The sequence below is a fragment of the Lissotriton vulgaris genome, chromosome 4_1, assembly GCF_964263255.1.
Source record: "Lissotriton vulgaris chromosome 4_1, aLisVul1.2, whole genome shotgun sequence".
Lineage (NCBI taxonomy): Eukaryota > Metazoa > Chordata > Amphibia > Caudata > Salamandridae > Lissotriton > Lissotriton vulgaris.
The window spans coordinates 2,131,998,997-2,132,022,353 of NC_141691.1; the positions used below are offsets into that span (position 1 = coordinate 2,131,998,997).

At 49.2% G+C, this 23,357-nt stretch overlaps 1 protein-coding gene across 1 annotated transcript in view; it reads right to left on the bottom strand.

Moving 5' to 3' along the window:
- LOC147725213 (CD5 antigen-like) overlaps positions 1-23,357 on the bottom strand; it is a 233,206-nt gene that overhangs the window by 52,764 nt on the left and 157,085 nt on the right. Inside the window, exon 3 of the mRNA XM_086967138.1 lies at positions 20,456-20,776. Coding sequence (XP_086823264.1) covers positions 20,456-20,776 — 321 coding nt within the window. The remainder of the gene's footprint in view (positions 1-20,455; positions 20,777-23,357) is intronic.

Consider the following 23,357-nt stretch of genomic DNA (forward strand, 5'->3'; position numbering starts at 1 on the left):
TAACTAGAGGACCATTTTGGATACGGGACAGGTTGACTTTTGGAACTCAAGAGCCCAGCTGACTTTGTTGCTGCTCGACCCGTACACAAGTACGCATCGTATCCTGCACCAAGAGCCCAGCTGATTTCATCGCGGCTCGACCCGTACACAAATACGCATCGTATCCTGCACCAAGAGCCCCGCTGATTTAATCGCGGCTCGACCCGTACACCAGTACGCAACGCATCCTGCATCAAGAGCCCAGCTGACTTTGTCGCAGTTTGACCTGTACACAAGTACGCATCGTATCCTGCATCAAGAGCCACGCTGATTTCATCACGGCTCGACCCGTACGCATCGTATCCTGCATCAAGAGCCCAGCTGATTTCATCGCTGCTCAACCCGTACACAAGTACGCATCGTTTCCTGCACCAAGAGCCCAGCTGATTTAATCGCGCCTCGACCCGTACACCAGTACGCATCGCATCCTGCATAAAGAGCCCAGCTGACTTTGTCGCAGCTCGACCCGTACACAAGTACGCATCGTATCCTGCATCAAGAGCCCAGCTGATTTCATCACGGCTCGACCCGTACACAAGTATGCATCGTATCCTGCATCAAGAGCCCAGCTGATTTCATCGCTGCTCTACCCGTACACAAGTACGCATCGTATCCTGCTCCAAGAGCCCAGCTGATTTCATCGAGGCTCGACCCATACACAAGTACGCATCGTTTCCTGCACCAAGAGCCCAGCTGATTTTATCGCGGCTCGACCCGTACACTAGTATGTGTCATATCTTGCATCTAGAGCCCAGCAGAATTTCAACATGGCTCGTGCCCTATGAGCCAGATGCCAGGTATGCCTCGTACCTCCACAGCCCAGCAGAACTTCAACACGGCTCGTGCACTACGAGCCGGACACCAGGTACGCCTCGTACTTCCACAGCCCAATAGAATTTCAACATAGCTCGTGACCTACGAGCCGGACGCCAGGTACGCCTCGTACCTCCACAGCCCCGCAGAATTTCAACCCGGCTTATGACCTACGAGCCTGACGCCAGGTATGCTTCGTACCCACCCCCTCAGACCAGCCTCTCTTCATCGCGGTTCCCCAGAACCGACCCGGACTCCCGTACTCCTCGTACCAGTGGACTGCACCATGCCCCCGGTGGACTGTGAGTATCGGAGTTGCTTCCACAGCTCAAAAGCAAACTGAACTGTTCCTAGGGACAACGTATGTGGGGACGTCTTTGTCCCCAGACTTATTGTAGAAATTTTGGATGGTTATTGGCCTTGTGATAAATATTATATAAAGGACACTTAATTTTCATATACGACTGGTGTGGTGTCCGTCTGTAGTGTGATCAGATCTTACTGTACATGGTTATAAATGAGTGACACTCTTCTTCGAGGATCAGCCTAAGTGCTCGGCAACACTACTGAGGTGAGGTAACCTTCTACCCTCCCTAGAGGAGGTGGGTCTATGTTTTTTCAGAAGTACCTTCCTCTGCCAACCAGAGACCGCTAAATCTAACAGTGGTATCAGGGATGCTCTGAAAAACACCTTAGTTTCTTGAACCTGACAGTCTTTTGTCCCCCAAATAGATTTGACATCTATAGCATCCTTTCAAAAGTAAAAACCCTGTACAAAAAGCTGATAAAGAATAGGAGAATATATAAGCTTAGAGTCAGTTTCCATATTTTTTTTTTTGCAGGTGACGGTGCAAGTCTATAAAAATATACAGCAGGGTCAGATGTATAATTTCCAGAAAAATAGACAAACATTTGTGCAAATGCTTTTGAACTACAACTACCGTGTGGTGGTGTAGGGCACTGTTCCCCTTGTAATTGTAAACAGCACCTCAAATACTCTCTTTTTGCAGAAAATTATTACCCTAATGTTGAAAACAAGACAAGCAATCATGATTGGATGTACCATCATATAATTCATCAGACGAAAACACTACTGAATGCTCTAGATCTTCTAGTAGTTCATGCACTATATCAGAGGATGTGATCCATCGGCTAGAATGCCGACTTTGGTGCTGGAAACCAGGGTTCGAGCCTCGGGTCGCGTCTACATCCTGTTATTCTGGGCAAATCACTTAATCTCCCCGTGCCTGAATGTGTATTGTAAAAACTGTGCTCATGTAAAGCGCTCCAATACCTTTGGGTCGGGTTTGCGCTATATAAATATGTAACAAAAAGAAAAAAATTGTCAGAAACAGTACTAGGGGCAATGACATCATTCAAAGAAATGTTGAAAAAAGTGGAATTTGTAATTTTTTTGTGGGACCATATACATTATACGATACCCTATCCCAAACAACCCATTCGGGAACAGCAACAGCTGTGCTATTCACCAGGGAAAGGTCTCTTTGTTCTCGATGGGATGATGAATGTAGTTTAAGAACCAATTTCACCAGTTGTACTGCAGAGTATTCAGGAAAGTAATGTCCATATAGAAACAGGAAAAATAATGTCACAAAAGCAGTCCAAAGGGCTATGAAAAGTAACACAATTGTAATCCAATATGTACTCATAAAGAAACAAAATATGTATCCTGAAAGGAAGAGGTGGTGATGGTGGTGGTGGATCGGTTGAATCCAATGAGAAACATCAAAGTCAATGAAGTAGCCAGAGGCCATCAAATCTAGTTTTGGCAGCGAGACAGGTTTCATAGAACTGGGAGATGACTCAATCTGTGTTCTTCTCAGTTTTCCAAATTAAAATTTGGGTTTCTATATTAGTTGAATGTACATTTGCTGTAGATGGAACCGGTAGAGGACATACTTCGTTGTTGTTCATGTTTGTCTCTCAATGGATCCAGGATGCTTCTTCAGTTATCAAAGTTTCCATCTGGACTTCATGTATAGTAGCGAGAGGAGGCAGGTAGCTGCCCAGGAGCCCGCGTGGCTTACTGGTGAGAATTGGCCACATAGTACGGATTGAACGGAGCAATGGAGACAATTCTTTTGTCTTTGCGACCGGCAATGAGCAGAAGAAGTAAGGTTCTGGTACCTTTAACAGCCAGTCACTTTGTCGGATGGTCCAAACTCTTTCTTGTCCCTGACCAGATTCCCAATCTTCGGGATCCAGCTAGGTCTCACCAGGACTACCTTCACTTCACCAGTTGTGTGGTGTTTTACTTGGATGTTGAACTGTTCGTCCCAGAAGTCGTTCAGTTCCTGTAAAATAGCCAAACGTTCATTGATGTCAAATGGTGTTTCAGCCACCACTGTGATGGGATTGTCGAGGTCTAAGGCCCGTATCTGTACCTCAAACAGTTCATCCATACAGGGAAATGCAGAAGGTAGACCTTTGGGTGCAGATAGTATTAATAGCAATCTGCAATCAGTGCCACACAAGAAATGTGAGCATATGATATGTTCTGTGCATCTAACTTGTAGGAGTACTTGAGTGGAAAGCCTTTCTGCAGTTGGGCGTCACTGCGAGCAGCATTGATGGCCACCATGAAGTCTCTCTGTCTATCTTTGTGGTAGAAGGAGTAAATGCAGCAACTGAAGCATGAATTATTGAGTGACTAGTAGCGGTGTGGCAGCAGTCGTGTGGCAGCAGTGATGTTGAAGCACTAGTGCAGCAGTGCTGTTGCAGCACGGATGTTAAAGCAGGAACAGGAATCCATGAGTGGCTACCGAAGAGGTGTGTCAGCAGTGAGGTTACAGTGATGTTATAGCACCAGCTGGGGCATGAATTCCTCCGCTGCTAGCTCAGTGGAGTGGCTGTCCTCATTTTGAAGCGGTGGTGTAGCAGTAGTGATGTGGTACTAGGAGAATCAATCCCTGAAATTCTCAGGGAGTGGTGCAGCAGCGGCAGTGTTACTAAAGTGGTGTGGAAGCAGAGGCATGAATTCCAGAGAGTCTTGAGGTGTGGTGAGGCAGCAGCGGTATGACAATAATGTTGCTGGTAGATTTCCTGGGAGGTTAGTGGAGTGGTGTGGCAGCAGGTGTCTAGTAGCTCTAGTGCGTCAGCAGTGGTTAGACAGCACGGCAAGAGCATGAATCCCTGTGCGGCCAAGGGAGTCTGAGGCAACAGTAGTCTGGCAGGCATATAGTGACAGCAATGGAGTGACAGTAGGAGTAGGAGCAGTTTATTAACTGTAGGACAGCAGCTGGATTGGGGCAGCCATGGTGTGGCAGCAATGGTGAGCCATCAGTGGTTTGGCAGCAGTGGTGAGGTAGCAGTGGTAAGTCATCAGTAGTACAGCAACATCTGTGTGGCAGCAATGGTGACCTATAATTATTGATCACCATGTAGTGAGTTCAGACAAATAACGCAGCCACATACTTGTGATTTTTGTTTTGCTGGAAATCTCCATGGTTTTTTGAAAAGTCATGCCTGGTTCAGTGAGCATGGAAAAGGCAGCACCCACTTCATCTATTGACTGTGATTGGGAGAAACTAGAAAACTATACCAATAAACAGCTCAGGAGATTCTGCAAAACTTTTAAAATTTCCATGATTGGACTCTCCAGAAGGGAGCAGTTCCAAAAGGCGCTGAGGGCCTGGGTCGAGGCAAGGAATGCCCCTGAAAAAGAGAGTGAATTTGAGGATGCAGAACAGCAGCTGGAGGGACCACTGGGTCCAGAAGGGAGGGGTGCAACCTTCCCGTTGGGTAGCAGTGTTTCTGCCCGATATCTGTTGCCAGAGGAGTTGGGAGACAGGAAGGAGACCAGGATACACTAAATGGAGATGGCAATACTTGAAATAAATGGGCAACTGGAGTTAGAAGCTAAGAAATTAGCCCTGGGAGAAAAGAAAATGCAGTTTAAGCATGACTTAATAATGAGGAAACTTGATTTGGAGCTTGAGGCCAGGAGGGCTTCAGCCCAGCAAAAAGAAATATGTGTAGCTCAGAGATTGAGCTTTGCTGAGTTGGAGGTGGAGTCCAGCTCAGATGGTGGCAGCAACATTCAGTTATATAGTGCTGGGAGAGTAGTACACACACCCAGAGATGTGGCACCTGACTTTGAGGGGGTTAACATACACCAGGAGGTTCAAGGACATGAGATGGCTCCAGTAGTGCGCAGTGTCCCTGAAGGGAATAGGGTAGTGGAGGAGTGTGGCTCAATGGTTAGAGCGGCAGAACCTGATGCAGAGGTCTGGCCCGAGACCAGGGTTCAATTCCCGCCTCAGTGGGTCTTGGGCTCAATTTCCTCGGACCTGACAATTCTCGCCTCGGTGCCTATTCTAATCATGGGCCCCACGCTGCAACTCTGGGCAATAGCATGCTTAACCTCCACACCGGCCCCAACAGCGCTAGGATGCCTGGCTTCACCCTGGGGGTGCCCAGGAGTGGACACTTCACAGGGAAAGCCAGGAAGGGTTCCATAGTGGTATGAGTAAAAGCGCCAGGAAACCGCTTGGTGGCAGTGCGCTCTACAAATACCTTGACATTTACATTTACATTTACATTTAACTGGGGTAGGGGTTCATGGTCCCGGTAGTGGAAGGGACACTCTACTGACTCTAGATGAGAGGTACAGGGAGAGGGGATCCCCCAAAGTTGAAGTCCTGGAATGTGAGCATGGAGACCGCCCAGAAGAGTGTGGGTTGTGTGACAGAGACAGTCAGATACTGTCTTGCCAATCTCAGGAGAGTGGTGTGGAGTATGTGTGTGAGGCAGTGGATGGTGAGGTGAAGGATAGTTTGGTTGACCCTAGTAGGGGGCTGTTTGATCCAATTCTGGGAGAGCATACTTTAAGTCCCTGTTTTCCAGAGCTATGCCTGTTCGAGAGTGAGTTCTCTTACCCCAGGGAGCTCACATTGGAAGCTCACTCTTTGGTGGATTCCAGAGGGTCTAAAGAAGCATTGGGGAGTGATTCCAACAAGGGTGGCTCAGGTAACTTCCAGTCCTGTGTGATGGAAGAGATTCAGTGTAGCCCAACGAGGTCTCAGTGTAGTGGGAGGGGTGTAGGGGCTCACGTCCTGTCTCAGAGGAGGAGGAGGGAGTGTGGGTTCTGTCCCAAGGTACCCGAAACCCCGTCTCAGGGCCTGGCTGATTTCCTAAGGGAACATCAGGTCGGGGTCTAGGCTGTACGTGTAGACCATTTGAGGAGGATCTCCCAGTATCTAGAGAACGTGGAGACTCTGTAAGCAGAGCTCCAGTAGTTCTGGTATCTGGCAGTGCCACTCCAGTTGGGAGGGTGCAGAAGTCCAGATGGAGGAGTGCGAGGGGGATAGCCTTCCCAGTGGAAGAACCAGTGGGTCATGGGCCAGCCAGAAGGGCTGCTTTCTGTGGAAATGACCCTGACCATGGTGACACCACTTCTGTCCTGGGGGATCTTCGCGCACTGTCAGATGGACAGGGGACGGGAGATCTGCACCAGGCAGACTGTCACACAACACAGGAGTTACCCTCAGGGGGGCATGCATGCTCCCAAGGAAGTCCTGCTGCGCCAGGCAAGTGTTCAACTGCAGGGTTGGGTCCCTGAGTTGAGAAGCCAGGTACAGGGGTTACCTGACCTGGTGGGTGGGACATCTGTAATCAGTGTCCCTACCAGTCTGTCCTCCTGGCATACCACTCCAGGTGGGAGGGTACAGCCATCTGGAAGGGGGTGCAGGGGGAGGAAGGCCTTGCCTCGGACCCTGGTGTGGCTTGAGGGTTTAGACCCTAGGTTTAAGGGCCATGTGCAGGGTGTCCCCCCTGACCTGGTACCCCAGTTGCAGGATAGCACCCCTGAACTGGTGGGAGAATTGTGCATGTCGCCTGCCACTGGTGCCCTGACAATTCTGGAAGGGGGTACCACTCCAGGTGGGAAGGTACAGAGCCCCAAGGAAGAGGACCGGGTATGGGAGAGCCCACCTCAGTCTATGGTCCAGCCGCCGGGTACAGGCCTGGTGCTGGTGGGTCAGTGCCAGGATGTCATACCTGACCTGACAGGAGGGAGAGTGGACAAAGGGTGCCAAGCACCTGGGGCTACTACCCCCGCTCTCTTACGCCACAGACGTTTGAGAGCCCTGAGAGGCATAAGGCCTGGGTCTCATCCCTGACTACCGTCAGTGGCCACGGTAACTAGCTGTCTGTCTGTTGGGACACACCTGTGAGCCAAGTAAGGTTAGAGGCTGCACAGGTGGTTTCCACAGGTATAGAGAAGGGTTTCCCAGGGATTGGCTTGGTGGACCCTGAGAGTATGAACAGAGGATTTGAAATGGGATCAGATTGGCGTAGAACGGGAATTTGCCCCTGCTGTTGCGGGCCAGGTCCATGTTCTATCGCCCTAAGCAGGGATTGGTCTACCCTGCGTTTTGGCTGGAAGGGGGTTGTGTTGGACTTGGCCCTCTCAGCAGGGTCATCCCTGAACTTTTTTCCTTCCTCCAATATTCTCTCTGACCTGTTTTTGTAGGTTTAATGACTCTGGGCTCTTTACCACTGCTGACCAGTGCTAAAGTGCATATGCTCTCCCTACTGTAACATGTATATATGATTGGTTTCCATGATTGACTTATTTGGTTTACTGTCAGACCCCAGTAAAGTGCACCAGGAGTACCAGGGCTTGAAATACAAATGCTGGTGGTGGGTCTGCAGCACTGGGTGTGCCACCCACAGAAGCGGCCTGGTAAAATGTGTCTAAGGTCTGCAATTGCAGAACCTGTGTGCAGTCTGGTACTGTCATGCTGACTGCGCAAGTGCACCCGCTTGCCAGTCACTAAACATTCCTGTAACTTCATATTAGTCACCCCTATTTTAGGCCCAAGAGCAGGGTGCATGGTAAGAATAAGGTAGGACAAGCCATGATGTGTGTGGCATTTCCTAATAGTGAATTACAGCCATTTTCGTTTTTCACTATTGTAAGGCTACCTGTTCTCATAGGCCAGATTGGGCTGCTGGAATTAGTACACACTATAATCCCAGCAGGCTCAGGGAACATTGTAGAAAGTCAAGTGTAGTATGCCTGAACTCAGAATAATAAAATAGATCTTTTAGTAAAGCTTATTTTAATATCCTGTGTTTGCAAATGCCACTTTTAGAAAGCTGGCATTTTCTTGCCCAACCATTTCAGCCCGCCTCTGCCCTTATGTGTATCTGTTGTCTGGTTTGTGTGAATGACAGGGCTGGGGAATTCCAGGAGACAGGCTGGGGCTGACAGGTGGTGAATATAGAAAGATAACACCAGGATGGGTGGGGGGAGTGCCCCTTGACCCTGAATAGGGCTGTGCTCTGCCACCTCAATGCTGATGTCTCTGCCCTGCACCTTGTGAAGAGAGAGGGGAAGACTGTCAACGGAGTTCTCCTGGACTGTACTAGTCATCACAATGCTGGCTCCACCTCTTGCGGAGCGCCTGATGTCCCTGCCCTTGTCACTGAAAGGAGAAACCAGAGTCTGCAAAACAAAGTGCTCAGGGACTGGACTAGATTAGGCAAATGCCTCCCAGGCCTGAAAGAACAAAGGATTTTGTGTATAAAAGTAGGAGCCCTGCTCCTAAGAAATCAGATCCTGTTTGCGCCAAGAAGAACCTCTGCCCGAAGAAAAGGACCTGGGAAAGCTGCATGGAGGACTACTGTCTCTGACCTGGGAGACTGGCCTGTGGTTAGTGCCTTGCTGCAAGAAGGAGAGGAGAAAAAGACTGAGGGAGACTTTATAAAATCTACTTGTGCCCTTCTAAAGAAACAATCTCCAAGGGCTTGGAAGTGAGCTTGCCCCTGAACTGAGCCCCAGGACCATTGGGCTCTCATCCTGCCTTCGCTGTCCGCTGTGGACCTCTTGCTTTCCCCCACTAGAGCACTGATCCCCAGTGCGCCTTGTCCCCTCCTTGGGCCGTGATGCTTGTGCCTGGCCGCCCCCGCTGTGTGTGAGCCCCGCTCGATGTATGTCCCATTGGACCGCCCGCACTCGCATACCTTGCCCACCCTTTTTAATCGCAGTGAGCTCATCCCGCACCTCCCACCAGAATCTGGCCAGAAGTGCTGCCTGTCGCCCCGGTTGGCCAGTACAAAGCGTACAAAGCGTACTAGGTCGCCCCGCTCTGCACTCCGGAGTCCCAAGGGCCGCGCCGCACACCCAGAGCCTACCCTACGTCCCGTACTGGTGGCCTCATGCCGCGCCTGCCCGCATTTGTAAAGCAGCACCCGCACTGAAGGTACGGCTTGTACGCCGCGAACACCGCCCGCATCCCGCATCGCTCGCCCTGCTCCAAGAGGTCTGCCCGCTCTCTGCCGCTTATTGAGACGCGGCCAGAGCCCGGTCCTACCTCGGAAGGAGCCACCAGCAACTTGGGGGTGCCTGCCCGTGAGAACACCGCCTGCAAGCCGGACTCTCCATCCTCAAAAAGGCACTGTCGTCCAACACGCACTATGGTGCATACACCTGGGCAAGGAGTCCGCAACGCTTTTGATAAACTGCCTTTTTGAACAATCACCCAGAGTGAGAGTCGGACAAAACCTGCGCACAGCGCACAAACATAGAGAACTTTTCATTCTGCAACAAAAGAGATTATTTAATTGCTAAAGAAGTCCTGTGGCCTGATAGATAACGTTATTTGGTCTTGTATTTAAGCCTGCTTAACTCTATATAAAATATCTTATTTTTATACAAATACTAGACTGGTGTCCATTTGTGGTGGGTCATTTGATTACTGTGTATGGTCATAAATGCTTAACCTTTGAACGCCCTGAAGTTTAGCCTTGTCTGCTCATGCCACACTACCTAGAGGGTGAGCAGGGGTTATTTTTTAGGAGTAAGTCCCTTGCCCTGACTAGAGGTTCCTGTTTGTCGCGAGTGCATACCTGTGCCAACCAGAGACCTACAGCAGACCCCACTGAACTTAAAAACTACTGCCCCATTTCCCTCCTCCCATTCCCTGCCAAAGACATTGAGAAAGCCGTCAACAGTCAACTTGCCACCTTCCTCGAAGCCAACATATCCCTCGACCCTTCACAGTCCGGCTTCCGAGCCAAACACAGCACCGAGACCGCCCTCATCGCAGCAACAGACGACATTCGAACCCTACTGGACAACGGAGAAACAGCTGCCCTCATCCTACTTGACCTCTCCGCAGCCTTCGACACAGTCTGTCATAGCACCCTTATACAACGCCTCAGCAACGTCGGAATACAAGGAAAAGCATTGGACTGGATAATCTCGTTCCTCGCCGGAAGAACCCAGAGAGTCCGCCTCCCACCTTTCAGATCAGAGGCCACCAAAGTCATCTGCGGCGTACCCCAAGGATCTTCACTCAGTCCCACCCTCTTCAACGTATACATGAGTCCCCTCGCATCCATTGCGCGCCAACACAACCTCAACATTATCTCCTAAGCAGACAACACCCTGCTGATCCTCTCCCTCACCAAAGACCCAAACACCGCCAAAACCAACCTACACGAAGGGATGAAAGAAGTAGCCGAGTGGATGAAGAACAGCCGTCTAAAACTGAACTCGGACAAAACGGAAGTCCTCATCTTAGGATCATCCCCCTCCGCCTGGGACGACTCATGGTGGCCACCGGCCCTGGGAACCGCACTCATACCAACGGACCACGCACGTAACCTGGGCTTCATTCTGGACTCCTCCCTCACGATGACCAGACAAGTCAACGCCGTCTCATCATCATGCTTCAACATCCTTCGCATGCTCAAAAAAATCTTCAGTTGGATCCCCACCGAAACAAGAAAAACAGTCACCCATGCACTGGTCACAAGTCGACTGGAGTACGGAAACACCCTTTACGCCGGATCCCCAGCCAAACTACAGAAAAAACTCCAACGCATCCAAAACGCCTCAGCCAGACTCTTCCTTGACATTCCCCGCCAAGCTCACATTTCAGGTCACCTGAAAGACCTCCACTGGCTCCCCGTCAACAAGAGAATAACGTTCCGCCTTCTCACCCACGCACACAAAGCCCTCTACAACCTAGGACCCGAATACCTGTCCTTTTAAACCCCCACCCGCCAACTTCGATCGTCCAATCAAGCCCTCGCCGCAATCCCACGCATCCAAAGATCCACCATGGGGGAGAAAATTCTTCTCCTACTTAGCGGCCAAGACCTGGAATTCTCTCCCCACCCACCTCCGCCTTATACAGAACCACCTCTCCTTCAGAAAACAACTAAAAACTTGGATATTTGATAAGTAAAACTCCCCCCCTCCCTCAAGCGCCTTGAGACCCTCTGGGGGAGTAGTGCGCTATTCAAATTTAAACTTGACTTGACTTGACCGCCAATTCTAATAGCTTCTAATCATTTACATCTGTTACTGGCTAACGATTGTTGCAGATCATCTATTTTACACCAGAATACCAACTGTTCAATAAATACTTATTGAAAAAGCCCAGCCTGTTTAATCTTTGTGTCTTTCTAAGACAGACTGAGTAAGCACGAGTGACTTAGCGAAAAGTGGTATATTGTTTCCATGGTCGTGAGGGATTAGGGTTGTCATGTTCGAGGGTTGCCAAGAACTACTCTCTCCTTGGTAAGAGGAGATTCTAGTAGCACTGTGAGATGGCTGGTAAAAAGGCCAATATATCCTGTGGGGGTGTTCAGAATCAGTCTGACACCAATACTGCAGTGTATGCCATCCAAGTGCGCAGATCCTTTATAGGGTTTATAGGAACTACAAGACAGGTGTATTGGGGGGACTCAGCCAAAGGTGGGCAGGGTCCCCAGCAGAAGATTGGGGGGAACAAGAGTAAAGCACAGGAGTTCTCTCAAAGAAACAAAGGTTCTCTACAGGAAAGGCTGCAGAGACTGCCCGCCGCAAGTGCTATGCCTCTAAGCAGGTGGGTCACTTGAAGGGGGATCCCAAGTGTCACAAGAAGGCACAGCCACCCATTAATGGGCAGACCAAGATGTTGGTTAGTGTAGTGCTTGGGGAGGAGGGGTATACACAGGAGGGTGGGGATCCTGCAGAAGTGACCCTTTCCTCACTAGGGTACAGAGAGATGGTCCCAGGAAACCAGGTGCCAGCTAACACTGAAAAATACAGAACCTGGGTGACCATCAATGGGAGGAATGTAGAGGCTCTCAGAGATACTGGAGCCAGTGGGACCTCAGTCTGGTGTCACCTGGTCTATGAGGAGCAAGTAGCTCCAGGGCATTACACCAAGTAGTTGCCGTGGACCACTCAGAGCACCAGTTTATGATGCTGCAGGTTCCCTTTGAATGGTGGGTTTCAGGTCCCTTGAGGATGGTTTTGAGCCCTACCATTTCTCTGGATTGTATGCTAGGTAACAAGCTGAAGCAGTCCTTGTGGAAGGATGTTGAGCTTAGGTCTCACTTGGAGAGGCTTGGGTAGCCAGAGTGGGCATGCGTGACCACTCTGTCAACGGCCCCAAAAAGAGTGATCAGAAGGACATGGGGTCTGAAACTGAGGCCCAGGTTTCTGCCAAGAGAAAGGGCATGAAATGTAGGAAGCCCACCCCTGAGGTGCCCATGTTCCTGGAGGAGGCAGACCTCAAGAGGGATGCCCTGTTACCTAAAGGGGAGCAGGTAGCTGAACTGGGGGACTTATCTGAGCTGACCCATTGGCAACAAGAATCTGGTCCAACTGGGAAGAATTCTGCATAGAGCATAAGGAATGCCCTTCTCTAGATGGTTTGTGGCAGCAGGCTACAAACCAGGCAGCTGGTGATCAGTCTGGATCACACTGGATTTACTGGGAGAATGGTCTCCTATGTAGCGAGCCTTAGGTCGCTGAGTCTGAGTCAGCCCGTGTGCTGGTAGTACCCCTGCACTCAGGATCTTCCTACTGGGTCTGGCTCATGATATGCCATTTGGGGTAGGATTAGACCTTTGAGAGGATTGGCACCCGCTTCTTTTGGCCCCAAATGCGATGGAAGTCAGAGAGACAATGCAAGTCTTGCCAAACCTGACAGGCAAGTGCTAGGAGCTGGAGTAAGTCTAAAGTTCCTCTCAAACCTTTTCCAGTTTAGGAACCCCTTTTGAAAGTGTTGAGATGGGCATTGAGGGGCCACTGGACCCCACGACAGCCATGGGTAACAAGTGCATCCTGGTCTTGGTGAACCATGCTACCCAGTACCTGGTGGCAATCCCTGTCAGGAAAACAACGGCACCAGTGGTGGGCCAGGTGTTAATGGGGATCTGTTCCCATGTGGGTTTCCCCAGAGAGTTGGTTTTTGACTGTGGAGCCAATTTCATATATAAGTGTATGATATCCCTGTGGGAAGAGTGTGGTGTAACCTACAAGTTCACTACTCCTTACCACCCACAACGTAGAGATTTAACCAAATCTTAAAGGGCATGATCAAGGGTCTAACAGAAACCATGAGGCGTAAGTGGGACATCCTCTTACCATGCCTTCTCTTTTTTTCCCTACAGGAAGGTACCACAGACGTCCTTAGGGTTCAGTCCCTTTGGGCTTCTGTATGGGCTCCCTGCGAGAGGACCCCTCTGTTGGGTCAAGGATGTATTTAGCTTAATGCTGGCCTTCATGAACCAAACTTCCAGCTTAAGGAAAATCGCTCAAGCGAGCCTGGAAGCAAGCCAGGAGGAGATGGAACGCTGGTACGACCAGAAGGCCCCTTTGGTGGAGTTTCAGTTGGTCAGAAAGTTTGGATTTTGGCGCTTGTTGAATCTTGTGCCTTGCAGGACATGTGGACTGGGTTTTTTGAGATGGTGTAGTGCAAATATAATGTCACCTACCTGGTGAATTTGCAGACTCCAAGGAACCCTTTGAGGGTCCTACATGTGAACTGCCTCAAGCCTCACTTTGTGAGCTCTGAAGTGAGCATGCTCTTGGCAACAGATGATGGGGTGGAAGAGGAGAGTGAACCTCTCCTGACCTCCTGTCTACCAATGAGCACAATGGGTCAGTGGGAGGTGTGATCCTCTCCCCTGCACTGACCCCAGAACAGCAGAATGACTGTCACCAATTGTTGGGGCAGTTTGCCATGCTGTTCTCTCTGACCCCACATGTTACTCACTGGTGTATCCTTGACGTGGACACTGGTGACAGCCCTCCTGTGAAACACAAGATTTACAGGTTGACTGATTGTGTCAGAACCAGCATCAAAGAGGCGGTCTCTAAGATGTTGGCGTTAGGGGTGATCAAGCCCTCCAAGAGCCCTTGGGCTGCTGCATCCGTGCCACTCTTGATCTGCGGCTCTGTGTGGAATACTGTGGGCTCCATGCCATCACCAGGACTGACTCACACCCTATCCCCTGAGCTGATGAGCGAATTGATCGGTAGGAAGCTGCCAAGTTCCTACGCACGTTTGACTTGATATCTGGGTACTGGCAGATTGCCTTAACCAAGGGGGCCACGGAGAGGTCAGCATTTTCAACCCCAGAGGGCCATGACCAGTTTTGAGTTAAGCCCTTTGGGTTGAAGAATGCCCCTGCCGCCTTTCAGAGGTTAGTCAACCAGGTGTTGGATGGGCTGGAGGATTTCAGTGCCACCTACCTGAATTACATTGCAGTGTTTAGTTCCAGCTGGTAAGAACACTTGTAACACCTCTGGGAAGTATTGTAGGCTCTGAAGAGGGCAGACCTCACGATCAAGGCAAGTACGTGCCAGATTGGTCACGGCTCTGTGGTGTACTCAGGGCACCGGGTAGAAAATAGCCAGGTGACGCCCCTACAGCCCACGATTGACACCATTCTGGCTTGGGAGCCCCCCCCCTTGACCCAGAGAGAGGTGAGAGCCTTTTTGGGTCTCACCGGGTACCATAGGAGATTTGTCAAGGGTAGTGACACCAGGAAGCATCCCAGGAAGGTGATCTGGACTGAGGCCTGCCAGAAAGCTCTTATGCCTTGAAAAGGCAGACATGTGCATGGCGGCCATCCTCAAGGCACCCAACTTCTCCAAGGAATTTGTCCTGCAGACTGACGCTTCGGGGAGTTTGGTGGGAGTGGTGCTCTCACAAATGAATGATGAGGGCCTAGACCAGAATCTAGTCTTCCTTGGCAGGAGACTACTCCCCAGGTAACAGAAATGGGATATCATAGAGTGAGAAGCTTTTGTTGTGGTCTGGGCACTTAAGGAGGGGTGAGCACCCAAAACTGTTGAGGTGGTCCATCTTACTACAGGGAATGGACTTTACGGTGGAACAACACCCTGGCACAGAACACACCAATACAGATGGTCTGTCCAGGTTCTTCTGCCTAAGCGAAGAGAACTCCCAGGAGGTTGGGTAGCTCTCCCTACTTTCAACTGGAGGGGACATGTGTTAGACCTGGCATGTTTTGGCGTGTCTCCCCTGTCATTTTGCTTTCTGACCTCTCAGTTTTGACACTGTTTTGCTGATTTGGTGTCTCAGCTCACTTTCTCACTGCTGTTCAGTGTTAAAGTGCAAGTGCTTCTATGGTAAAGTTTATTATGGATTAGTGTTTCCATGATTGGCATATTTCAGTTACCAGTAAGTACCTAGTAAAGTGCACTGAGGGTGCCCGGGCCTGTAAATCAAATGCTGTTAGTGGGCCTAAGGCACTGGTTGTGCAACCCACACAAGCAGCCCTGTAAAGGGTTCTCAGACCCGCCACCAATATTTTGAGTCCCCTGGCAGGTGCCCACCCCGCCAGGGACCATGCCGCTATTTCTTTTATTTGACCTAGCGGGTGCTCACCCCGCTTTATAATTAAATTAACAGAGGGAGCCAACCCCTCGTTTTGCCAGGGAAAATCACTGCCGCAGCCCAGGAGTGGCGAAAAACGTTACCGGGCGCTGCCTAGCGCGACCCGGAAGCGCCCCAGCCTGACCCGGAAGCAGAGGTGACGAGCAGGAGGCAGCGGGAGCCTACCCCGCGCTCCTGCACTGCCCGGATGGGACATATGACCAACAAAAAGAGGCGATTCAGAGACGAGGAACCATCCTAGCAATCACCCTGAAAAATCTTAAAAGATAAGAGCAGGACCAAACCTGCTCCCGTTGCTTGAAGTGCTTTGCGCAAAGCTGCTGCCCACGCTCACATACGGCAATGAGGCCATGAGAGGGATGGACGAAGAAACCCTCAACAAAACGGTTGCTAAAGCTTTAAGAATAATCTTCTAGCTTCCAAAATACACCTCCCCAGCCCAACTACGGCTCGAATTTGGAATAGTAAACCAGAGAATAAGCAGGAAGGCAGCGTATGTAAAAAGCTGGTTAAAATAAAGAGTGCAGAGGCGGGCTCGTTTAACTCATTCCTATGGAAGGAAATATCAAGGAAAAATACCTCACCGGCCAAAGACTACCTCCAATCAGGGATCAGCTAGTAAGCCCTGGAGAACATTTGGGAGTCAGGACTCCCATTCAAGAACGTAAAAGACCTGGTGAAAAATTCAACAAAGCTCGTCTCCACCGAAAACGATGAAGAATGTCTAAATAAGAGGGCCCATAGCTGGTTCGTGATACAAAGCTATCCAAAATGCTCACCACAACCGTACTTCGGTACCAGCTTTTCCGGGCCATTAAAGGAAGGCTTCTTGGCACTGAGGATGGGGATCCTTCCTGTCAAACCCCATTTGCCCCCCTGAAAACGTACATTCACATCTATACAATGCAGACTATGCGGCAAAACCAAAGAAGATATGCTGCATCTCCTATGCATATGTAAGCTCCTAGACTGGGAGAGGAAAGAACTGTTAAAACCGCATATAAATGAAATGCATATCCGGTCATGCAGACAAGCAGTGAAGGTGTGTTTCAGCGGGCCCAACGTTAAATTAACCTGTAGCTTCGTCCGCTTCTTGAAAACTGCCTAAATAAAGCTTCTCTCTGCAGCCTGAGCAGAGTTGCGCACATCCAAGCTCTTTCATCCTGCAACTCTATTTGACTCCGACTACGCTCCGACCCTGAGTCAGTCGCCCACGACCACATAATAGACTATTAGATTTACGGACACTGGCGTCACCCCCAGACGGGGACTCACCTATAGTTCTTACTTAAATTATATAACTTTAACGCAAACAAACTGTATGTATTTTTAACCAGAAAATCGTTCGATTTTAAAGAATATCCATTTGGTTTTTAAGACAATATGAAATTATGTTACATATATGTATCCTTGTATACATTTTATATTGATGTGTGTACTGCTAGGATTTTAACTAATCAGGCAATAAACTAAACTTACTTAAACTGAACTTACTTGCTGAGTTTGTAGATTTACTGTCTGGCTTTGGAGTGAGAGGGGCTGGGGATGTGCATTCTCTTCAAACTGCTACTGGGGAGTCAAGGTGTGTCCTGCCTTTCCTGAATGAGTCAGGGCAGGGCTGAATAGAACTGGGCTGCATTTAGAGAAGTGGGAGGAGACTTCATTGCACCTGAATGGGACTGGTCTGCCTTGGACAATGCTGTCTCCACCTACTGCCAGGAAGTCGGACCAGAGAGGACAGAACTGCGTTGGGCTGGGCACAGGCCCTCTCTGCTCAAAAGAACAAAGATAAACTGAGTATAAATATTGGGGCCCAGACCCCAGAATTTCAGAACTCACTGGAATCAAGGAACCTGCCAAGAAGAAGAGCTGCAAGGAGGAGTACTGTCCCATTGCTCTGTTGTTGCTTTGTTGGGTTGGCCTGCAGTTGCTGCTTCTGCCTTGGGCAGGGAAAGGACTGGACTGAACTTTCTTTACTTGTGCTGAGTTTCTCCAGGGGCTTGAAACCGAACTTGCCTCCTGTTCATGAAGTCTCAGGGACATCAAATACTTCCTTTACCTCTGGAAACCTGGTTTCAGTTGCCACAGAGGAGGAAAGCAGCTGACTCCGTTGCTAACTCTGTCACTGGCTCTGTGTCCTGAAGGCACCTCAGAGGGCACCGCCGCACCTTGCACCGCAACCCTGGTCCAGACGATGACGACCGCTGCCACCAAGCCGCTGTTTGCCTCTTGACCTGGAGGCACCGCACTCCGCACCGCCTCGCTTTACTCTGCCACCCTGGTCTCACTGACAACAATGTGCCCGCTGCCTGTGGCACCCATGACCACACTGTGGTTTGGGGTACTGCTCGTAATTATATACGTCCCGCACTGCCGTCCAACGCCAGACCAATGCCAGGCAGACAAAAGCCAGCTCCCAACAACCTGAACTATCGCCTGCAGCGTGACCTGTGAGCACTGCCTGACTCCGCATCGCAGCCCTGGTTTTACCGATACTGCTGGACGACTGTCACTGAGCCGCTGCCTGCACCATGACTTGAGGGCACTGCACTTCGCACTGCACCGCTACGCTTCACAACGTAACCACGACAGTTGCCGCTACTGGCTTGCACAAACGTGATCGGATGCAACTAAAAGGTACTGTGTACAAGTCTGCCGACACAACAACCAAGGCAGTGGGATGGAACTGCAGGATTCTGTTGTTTTCAGCACTGCAGTAGCACTGGCCGGAGCTACCGTCTTCAAGGAACTGCAGTTTAGGGTTATTCTGGAAAAGTTCATATTTGTAAGTACTGTATGTTGGATTTTTAACATTTTGGTCTTGTTTAGAAGAAGTATTGGATATTTTCCTAAACTGGTGTGGTGTCCCTTTGTGGTGTTTTCACTGTTTTACTGTTGGGTATGTACAAATGCTTTACACACTGCCTCTGAGATAAGCCTGACTGCTTGTGCCAAGCTACCAAGGGGGTGAGCAGGGGCTATTTCAGTAGTGTATCCCCCTTATCCTGACTAAAATGAAGGGCCCCTACGTGGACAAAGGTGTAAACCATTGCCAACTGGAGGGCCGCCGCCAGACGGTCTGGGTTTCCCAGAGCCCCGCCGAGATGCCGCCATTGGGAGTTGGGGTTCCACAGGGGTCTGTGTTGAGCCCGACATTGTTCAACATCTTTATGTCCCCCCTGGCGGCAGCGGTGGAGGCTTACGGAGCCCAGATCGTGTCCTATGCCGACGACACGCAACTCCTTTTCACATGTGCTAAAGACCAGCCATTTGATGGGGAGAAAATTCGGGACTGTCTGGATATGGTCTTTGGCTGGTTCCAGCGGAACAGTCTAAAGGCCAACTCCAGTAAGTCGGAGGTGTTATTCTTCGGCTGTGTCACCGATCCCGAGTGGCGGCAGTGGTGGCCGGCCGCCATGTGTCCTCCGGCACAATCTTCCTTGGTGGCCAAAAATCTTGGCGTTAAGCTTGACAACAAGCTTTCTCTCAGATCACATGTTCTTGGCCTGGCTGGCACCTGTTTCGGCGTTCTGAAAATGCTCCGCAAGTTTCTTCCACTACTTTCAGCGGAGCATAGACGGATTACGGTGCAGGCGCTTATCGGATCCAGGCTAGACTATGCCAATGCCCTTTTCCTGGGTCTTCCAGACTACTTGGTTCAGCGTCTGCAGGTGACACAGAACTCTGCAGCGCGTGCAATCTTTGGTCTGCATAGACGCGCACGGGCATCTGGTCTTCTGCGGACGCTGCATTGGCTCCCGATCCGAAAGCGGATTATGTTCAAATCCTTGATGCTGGTGCATAAAGCTCTGTTTGGCTCAGGCGCAGGATATCTACAGGAGAGACTGGTTTTCTATCGCCCTGCCCGTTCATTGCGCTCGGAATCTCTTTTTACGGCTGTGGTTCCACGCGTGAGGAAGGCCCGGATAGGGGGGCGCTCTTTCAGCCTCAAGGCGTCCCAGCTGTGGAACTCGCTCCCACTGGAACTTCGCAGCACTCCCAATTTGCTTCAATTCAGAAGGAATTTGAAGACCTGGCTTTTTAATCTTTCTGTTTAGGTGGATTTTCTTCTCTGTTTCTTTTGGGGCTTCTGTTTTTCTTGTTATGTTGTTATACACTGTAGCTGTATGTGGAAAGCGCCGGGACACTCTTTTAGAGTAGCCGAGCGCTATATAAACACATTTTAACATAACATAACATAACTAGAGACCCCCATTTTTAACAAGGAAGCTTAATTGTTGTTATTGGTTAACAATTATATGTGTTACTTACTTTGAAGGCATGCTTCTTACTTAAATTATGTCTAAAACATCATCTTTTTTTTAACTTGACACAGAATGACTAAATCGAAAACATGCCTAGAACTTGCTGTTGCTTCTCAATATATCTATAACAAAACAGTTCAAGTTTGAAAGGACAACTAATCTGTTCCAACTCTTGGCAGTGCCTTGAGCCGACGTGTCTACACCATATAACCTGCACATAGCTGGGCTGTGCGGTTTCCTGCACTGAAGGCACATAAGTGACAGGTTCTGATGCTAGAGACATGTCATCTGCAAATTTGATTGTCATACTAAACCCCCTTCTATAGTTGTTGTCTTTAATCGATCAATCAATCAATCAGGTGTCTTTTAAAGTGCAACTACTACCCCTTGAAGGTCTCAAGGCTCAAAAACTTTGCAATCTCCTAAGTTTATCGCTAGCATCTCGCCCTCCTAATAATTCCAATTCAGTTTGTTAAGTTAGTTTTCACAATATATTGAGATTAATGTTGTTTTTTTCTCATTCATTTTATGTGTTTCTGGTTATAATCAAAAGTAATGTGATTTTGTTATACCTGTTGCGTTATTCTGAATAATGTAACTGCTCTTTTCTAAGAGCTTTATAAGTTTGCATGGAGTTGAAGGATTGCTGTTGGTTTCTCTCACCTGTGCACTGCACTCCACTATCCCACCTGGCTGGGCAGCTGTTGACTCCCCAGGAAGCGCGTGGACAATCGAAGAGAGACCTTTCTGCTCCTGTGCACCTGACGTCACTCATCCACGCGGGGAAGACACCATTTCTATATAGTTCATTTCTTGTTTCTGCTCTGGATGCTGATCCACAGTTGAGTTGTCTACAGACCACCTCAGCATCCTTCAAGTCCCACTCACTGTCACAGACCGTCCCCCAGCGATTCTCGTGTTTGATCTCCACCCTCCCACTGCAGGCGTCCCCGGAATTCACCAACCGGACAGTATCAGCTCCCCCTGTGAAGAAAGGACCAGAAAGAACAGGTTAGATTGATTGCAAAGGAATCTAATGTGTGAGTACAATTGTCATTATATCTTTAGAACATGCAACTGACCGTATTGTCATCTCTTAGTGACTAATGTGTCATATATGCTTCCAAATCACACTCAGCAGCTATTGCTAATAGCCAACTCTGAACTCTAAATGACATCTAGATTTATAGTTTTAAAATTTGGGACAAAAGCACAGTTTATGATGACTCAGTTGACCGACCTGGTGACCAATACTTTGCAAAGCCGTAGAAAGCACAAAATATGGATATCTTTTTGGTTTAACTTTTCCTGATAAACCCATTGATTGGTCACCTATCGACAAACATGGTATAAATATCATATCACTTCCTCCCGCATCTGAACTGGCAGTAATTCTAGCTGGTTTAATATAACCTAGGTCATTCTATGGAAATTTAGGGCCTCATGTATGGGATTTTGTCATAGGGCTGCGCAGCCCAAGGTCAAACTGAAAGTGCAGGAATGCACCGGATTTACACCGTTGAGTGACTTCCTGACCTTTATCCCTGCACTGGCACCATTGCGGCAGTCTAGCGCTAACGTAGAGACCCTTGCACCATGTACTCCATTGCAGGTAGGATTGTTTATCTGAAGGACGGGCACCTTCTTGCACAAAAACAATCCTAAGAGGGAAAAACTTCATCAATGATTGTTTTAGCGCAGGCAGGTGTAATACCTGTAGCGCAGGCACCCTTGCAACATGACAGAAGTGTGTCTGCGATGGCGCACAGCTGCAGTTTGTGCAACGGCACAGGGGAGAAGGACATAGATGCGGCACATTCCTGCCCTTTTATTTTGAGGCACCGCAGTTTAGCAGGAAGGCTTGCTGCGCTGCTGTGCATCAAAATATAGTAAATGAGGCCCTGAGATGGCTGCAGTTCATAAAGGGGGGGCGATTGAACTCAATGTGCTGAAATTGCCTGGAAGTACAGGGTGGAAATTAAACATGTTGATCGTTCTTCTTAAAAAGGTCTACACTGGTATGTTGTTTTTAATCTTGAGTGTGGGCATAAAAAATTAAAGACTATTACTATGTGCAGCACATAACTTATTTTTAAAGTTTTTCTGGTGAGGACCCAGGGAGGAAAGAACCTGCAAGTTGAATCCATATTAGTTGCTTAGTGGAGTGGTGTGGCTCACTGGTTAGAGGCGGCAGACCCGGAAGCAGAGGTCGGCCCGGGACCAGGGTTCGATTCCCGACGCAGCAGGGTCTTGGGCCATGGTCAGCGGACTTGATAATTCTCGCCTCGGTGCCTACTCCAACCATAGGTCCCACTCAGCAACTCTGGGCGATAGCTTGCTTAATCTCTACTAACGGCCCCAACAGCGCGGGGGATACTTGTCTTCACCTTGGAGATGCCCAGGAGGGACCATCTCACAGGGAAAGCCAGGATGGGTTCCCCAGCGGTATACAGCGCCGGGACGCCACTTTGCTGGGGCAGCTGTGCGCTTTACAAGTATACGACATTTATGTGAGGCACTTCTTATATTTTTATTTGTCTGTACATTTACCATTTTCACATATGGTTTATCCGTAGGCACAGGACCTGTCTTTTTAAATGTTGAGCACATACTGGGTGTGTTTCTAGATACAAACTAGAACCATTCCCATCCTAAAAGTATAATAGAGGGATCCCATGTGTTAAGAATTAGGTGTGTGATGAGGGATAAAATCGATTTTATACATTTATCTTAATCTTTTGTGTTAGCATGATGTATCTATATTCATATGTATATAATAATTTAGACTAATTAGTATGTCAATGCAGGAACCCCTTTCTCACTTCTGCTTTATATTTCTTTGTACGCAGACTGAGAACCAAACAGACTCCCTTTTGCCTGTACATTTATTAGACTCGAACGGTGGTCACGTTCCACCCTCCAGCACCCGAGTAAGCCCCGTGTGTTGAGTTATATAGACAGCGGAAATCAAACTATTCTTTCTTGTTCTGCAACTCAAGGTTGCATCTGGTTTCTGAGGTGATAAGCGCATTCCTGGAGGTGCCGTACCCGTGCTCCCAGGCACTGAGACAAAAGGGGGTCACCCCTCCTGACCCTCCCGAATAATAGCAGAAGCAGACTTCTAAACGAGCTTTGTGTGCAATATATGGTCTTTCCTTTAGGGTACTGTGCCTACCAGTACTTTTCCATGTACGGTGATCGCATGTAACGCAATGAAAGTATATATGCCATGTATTGAATGTGAATCAGCAGTCTTCTCCACGCACTGGCTGGGTGATGTCGGAGGGGCTCCTCTATAGAGTATTGGTTGTCTAATAAACAATTGACTTTTCTTAACTGCCAACTGATTGATTATTTGGTAAGAAGATATGTGGGGGCTATTGTTAGACCTCTAACCAGGGCTACCGGACACATACTACAAAGACCATAATGCCTTGTAAGGGGGTTGAACAGTGTGCTGTCCCATACTGCCTTGCGATAGGTTATCTGATACGAAGGGAGGTTCTTAAGCTATCAGAGACGTAATGGCGGCCCTTGGCTTTCCTGCTCAGTCCTGAGATATCCT